Source organism: Oncorhynchus mykiss, chromosome 6, assembly GCF_013265735.2.
Source record: "Oncorhynchus mykiss isolate Arlee chromosome 6, USDA_OmykA_1.1, whole genome shotgun sequence".
In the NCBI taxonomy this organism is placed as follows: Eukaryota; Metazoa; Chordata; class Actinopteri; order Salmoniformes; family Salmonidae; genus Oncorhynchus; species Oncorhynchus mykiss.
In genome coordinates this window covers 5,622,852-5,627,875 of record NC_048570.1, presented here as the reverse complement: position 1 = coordinate 5,627,875, position 5,024 = coordinate 5,622,852, and the positions used below count along the sequence as shown (strand labels likewise).

The 5,024-nt window shown below is 44.2% G+C and overlaps 1 protein-coding gene across 1 annotated transcript; it reads right to left on the bottom strand.

The window, feature by feature from the left end:
* Positions 1-3,560: 3,560 nt before the first annotated feature.
* LOC118965066 (fibroblast growth factor 5-like) lies at positions 3,561-4,776 on the bottom strand. The gene has a single exon (XM_036981819.1). It carries the CDS (start codon positions 4,704-4,706, stop codon positions 4,311-4,313), a length of 396 nt encoding a protein of 131 aa, XP_036837714.1. The 5' UTR covers positions 4,707-4,776; the 3' UTR covers positions 3,561-4,310.
* Between the last annotated feature and the right edge of the window lie 248 nt (positions 4,777-5,024).

Genomic DNA, 5,024 nt, shown 5'->3' with positions numbered 1-5,024 from the left:
CGCCCTGCCAGTGCGGCGAGGTGGAATAGCCCGCACTGGGCTATGCAGGCGAACCGGGGACACCGTGCGCAAGGCTGGTGCCATGTAAGCCGGCCCAAGGAGACGCACTGGAGACCAGATGCGTAGAGCCGGCTTCATGGCACTTGGCTCGATGCCCACTCTAGCCCGGCCGATACGCGGAGCTGGAATGTACCGCACCGGGCTGTGCACCCGCACTGGGGACACCGTGCGCTCCACAGCATAACACGGTGCCTGCCCGGTCTCTCTAGCCCCCCGGTAACCACAGGAAGTTGGCTCAGGTCTCCTACCTGGCGTAGCCATACTCCCTGTTAGCCCCCCCCCAAGAAATTTTTGGGGCTGACTCCCGGGCTTCCTTGCCAACCGTGTTCCCTCATATCGCCGGCTCCTCTCTCCGACTGCCTCTGCTCTCCTCGCTGCCTCCACCTGTTCCCATGGAAGGCGATCCTTTCCCGCCAGGATCTCCTCCCATGTGTAGCAACCCTTGCCGTCCAACACATCATCCCAAGTCCATTCCTCCTTGTGCCGCTGTTGCCCGTTACCACGCCGCTTGGTCCTGTTGCGGTGGGTGATTCTGTAACGGTTCTCTTGTTGTGTAGTAGAGGCGGACCAAAACGCAGCGTGGTGGTTGTTCATCGTATTTTAATGAAGACACTATACATGAACAAAACTAACGAAAACAAGAAACGTGAGAACAAAAACAGCCCTATCTGGTGCAAACACAAAGACAGGAACAATCACCCACAAACACACAGTGAAACCCAGGCTACCTAAATATGGTTCCCAATCAGAGACAATGACGAACACCTGCCTCTGATTGAGAACCATATCAGGCCGAACATAGAACTAGACCAAAACATAGAAAAACAAACAGACTGCCCACCCAACTCACGCCCTGACCATACTAAATAAATACAAAAACAAAGGAAATAGAGGTCAGAACGTGACATTTAATGATTCATACAAACCTTCCTAACCCTAAAATGCAAGATCAGAGTATTTAAAACTGTACTAGTTGGTGCTGAAACTGAGACCAATATGCATAGATGGCTCTCTTTCCTTGATGCTTATATTCTGAACCCGTTCTCTCCGTCGTTGGTCACAAGTTTTGAGAATGACACAAATATTAATGTCCACAAAGTTGCTGCTTCAGTGTCTGAGCAAGCTCTGTGCTGGTGGTGCCCCGATCCCGCAGCTGAATCAACTTTAGGAGACGGTCCTGGCGCTTGCTGGACTTTCTTGGGTGCCCTGAAGCCTTCTTCACAACACTTGAACCGCTCTCCTTGAAGTTCTTGATGGTCCGATAAATGGTTGATTTAGGTGCTATTTTACTGGCAGCAATATCCTTGCCTGTGAAGCCCATTTTGTGCAAAGCAATGATGACGGCACGTGTTTCCTTGCAGGTAACCATGGTTGACAGAGGAAGAACAATGATTCCAAGCACCACCCTCCCTTAGAAGCTTCCAGTCTGTTATTCGAACTCAATCAGCATGACAGAGTGATCTCCAGCCTTGTCCTTGTCAACACTCAGACCTGTGTTACTGAGAGAATCACTGACATGATGTTAGCTTGTCTTTTTGTGGCAGGGCTGAAATGCAGTGTAAATATTTTTTTTGCGTTTCAGTTCATTTGCATGGCAAAGAGGGACTTTGCAATTAATTACAATTCATCTGACAACTCTTCATAACATTCTGGAGAATATGCAAATTGCCATTATACAAACTGAGGCAGCAGACGTTGTGAAAATTAATATTCACGTAATTCTCAAAACGTTTGGCCACGACTGTACTCTAGTGAGTCTGTCATCGAAAGGATGGCTTAAGAGAAATGTACTGAAAACCCCTATTGAATAAAAACTCCACAAGAACATCTGTTGGCCAGCAAGTGGGAGGGTTTTCAGCAGGTTGAATTACATGTATCCAGCACACACAAGGGAACCACGCCTGTAAAGTCTGTTACACACCTGCATAAGGTAGGTGTGAATACCAACGACTGAGAAGTGGGTAGGATACATACATACATGCATACATTTCCTAAATCCTAAATCGGAATTAGCTTGATAAAAATAACTATTGATTCTCAATGTATATCCTTTGTTTCATAAATACTGTTAGTAAAATATAGCTGCAGGTGGGGCAAAAAAAGTATTTAGTCAGTTCTCCCACTGATAACAAGTTCAAACAGGTGCCATTAATACAGGTAACGAGTGGAGGACAGAGGAGCCTCTTAAAGAAGAAGTTACAGGTCTGTGAGAGCCAGAAATCTTGCTTGTTTGTAGGTGACCAAATACTTATTTTCCACCATAATTAGCAAATAAATTCATTCAAAATCCTACAATGTGATTTTCTGGATTTTCTTTCCTCATTTTGTCTGTCATAGTTGAAGTGTACCTATGATGAAAATTACAGGCCTCTCTCATCTTTTTAAGTGGGAGAACTTGCACAATCGGTGGCTGACTAAATACTTTTTTGCCCCACTGTATATATACAAATATAGCAACCAATAGAATTACCTTTAGTCACATTACATAGCAACCAATAGAATTACCTTTAGTCACATTACATAGCAACCAATAGAATTACCTTTAGTCACATTACATAGCAACCAATAGAATTACCTTTCGTCACATTACATAGCAACCAATAGAATTACCTTTAGTCACATTACATAGCAACCAATAGAATTACCTTTAGTCACATTACATAGCAACCAATATAATTACCTTTAGTCACATTACATATTATTTGTTTATATTTCATGGATAAAAAAAACGACAGAAAAATGTATCTTTGTGACTTATCTGAAAAAGACAAAGTCCTCTCGTACACCAGTAAAGACAAACTGTAAAACATAAAAAAAACAACAAACAAATGTTGAAGCCTCTGGAAGAAACTTCGGCACACTAACTGTTCATCAGGAGCTTCATGAAATGGGTTTTCATACCTGAGCAGCCGCACACCTAACATCACCATGTGCAATGCCAAGCGTCGGCTGGAGTGGTGTAAAGCTCGCCTCCATTGGACTCTGGAGCAGTGGAAACACGTTCTCTGGAGTGATGAATCACATTTCACCATCTGGACGAATCTGGGTTTGGCGAATGCCAGGAGAACGCTACCTGCCCCAATGCATAGTGCCAACTGTAAAGTTTGGTGGAGGAGGAATTATGGTCTGGGGATGTTTTTCATGGTTCAGGCCCCTTAGTTTCAGTGAAGGGAGATCTTAACGCTACAGCATACAATGACATTCTAGACGATTCTGTGTTTTCAACTTTGTGGCAACAGTTTGGGGAAGGCTCTTTCCTGTTTCAGCATGACAATGCCCCCCATGCCCAAAGCGAGGTCCATACAGAAATGGTTTGTCGGTGTGGAAGAACTTGACTGGCCTGCACAGAGCCCTGACCTTAACCCCATCGAACACCTTTCGGATGAATTGGAACGCCAACTGCGAGCCAGGCCTAATCGCCCAACATCAGTGCCTGAACTCACTAATGCTCTTATGGCTGAACGGAAGCAAGTCTCTGCAGCAATGTTCCAACATCTAGTGGAAATCGAGTCTGTTATAGCAGCAAAGGGGGGGACCAACTCCATTTTAATGCCCATGATTTTGGAATGAGATGTTTGATGAGCAGGTGTCTTTTGATAATGTAATGTATCTCACGTTGTGTTTCTAACTATATATGAACTAGTTATCGCATGTTGTGGTTCTAACTATATATGAAGTAGTTATCGCATGTTGTGGTTCTAACTATATATGAACTAGTTATCGCATATTGTGGTTCTAACTATATATGAACTAGTTATCGCATATTGTGGTTCTAACTATATATGAACTAGTTATCGCATATTGTGTTTTTAATTGGCCCGAAGGGGACCACCTTCGGAAGCAGTTGTAACCATCATAGCTGTACAACCATTGTAACCATCATAGCTGTACAACCATTGTAACCATCATAGCTGTACAACCATTGTAACCATCATAGCTGTACAACCATTGTAACCATCATAGCTGTACAACCATTGTAACCATCATAGCTGTACAACCATTGTAACCATCATAGCCTTACAATCACAAAGCTTAATGACTGCATGTTACAGCCCTTAGGTTTTTAACTCACTATTTTATGACATCTGGAATGCTTTGAAATAACGGAAAGTAAAAGTTCAGCGATTGTTGTTGTTGTTGTTGAGGACAACAGGTGTCATGTCCATGTTTACGTTGGCCAGTAATCCATCCTGTCAATCCATATAACACACATACAGTTTGTATTACTTCCTCCCTCATCACTTCGTAGTCTATCCAAACCGAAACTTGGGCCAGTACTTGACAGTCTGCACCCTCTTCCGTGTCTCTGAATTAACATCCCTGTATGGTTGTGAGGGCGGTTTGAGCAGTGGCGCCTGTTTTTTCCTCCTCTCTTTGCTCCTGTCGGTGATGGTGAAACCACGAACGCTCTGCAGGTTGTGCACACTGAGCCTGGGGAGGAAGTGCGTGGAAACGTGCTGGGATTTGACCCTGGGGCTGGAGCCCATCTTAGATTTTCCTCTCTTGTTCAGGGCCACGTACCAGTCCCGTCCCGTCCGGTGGTTCCGGTGCAACACCGAGGCATAAGTGTTGTAACTGCTCTCCTGGAAACGCTCCCAGAACCTACAGTCGTCCGTGAATCGCTCCTGGAAAACACAAACAAACATAATGTTACAGAGATCTAAACGATTACACAACGGTTACACAACGATTACACAACGGTTACACAACGATTACACAACGATTACACAATGATTACACAGAGGTTACACAACGATTACACTACGGTTACACAACGATTGCACAACGGTTACACAACGGTTACACAACGATTACACCGCAGTTACACAACGGTTACACAAAATGAATGTCTCAATTTCCCCAATGTAAAAAAATTATTCAACATTAACAAGCACCCCAGCCAGCACATACAGTATTACCGTACATATCCCCCTGCTCTACGATCCATCTCTATACTCAATCCT

Coding starts and splice junctions, on each gene's coding strand:
- LOC118965066 (XM_036981819.1), bottom strand. CDS start 4,706: ATGTTTGTTTGTGTTTTCCAGGAGCGATTCACGGACGACTGTAGGTTC.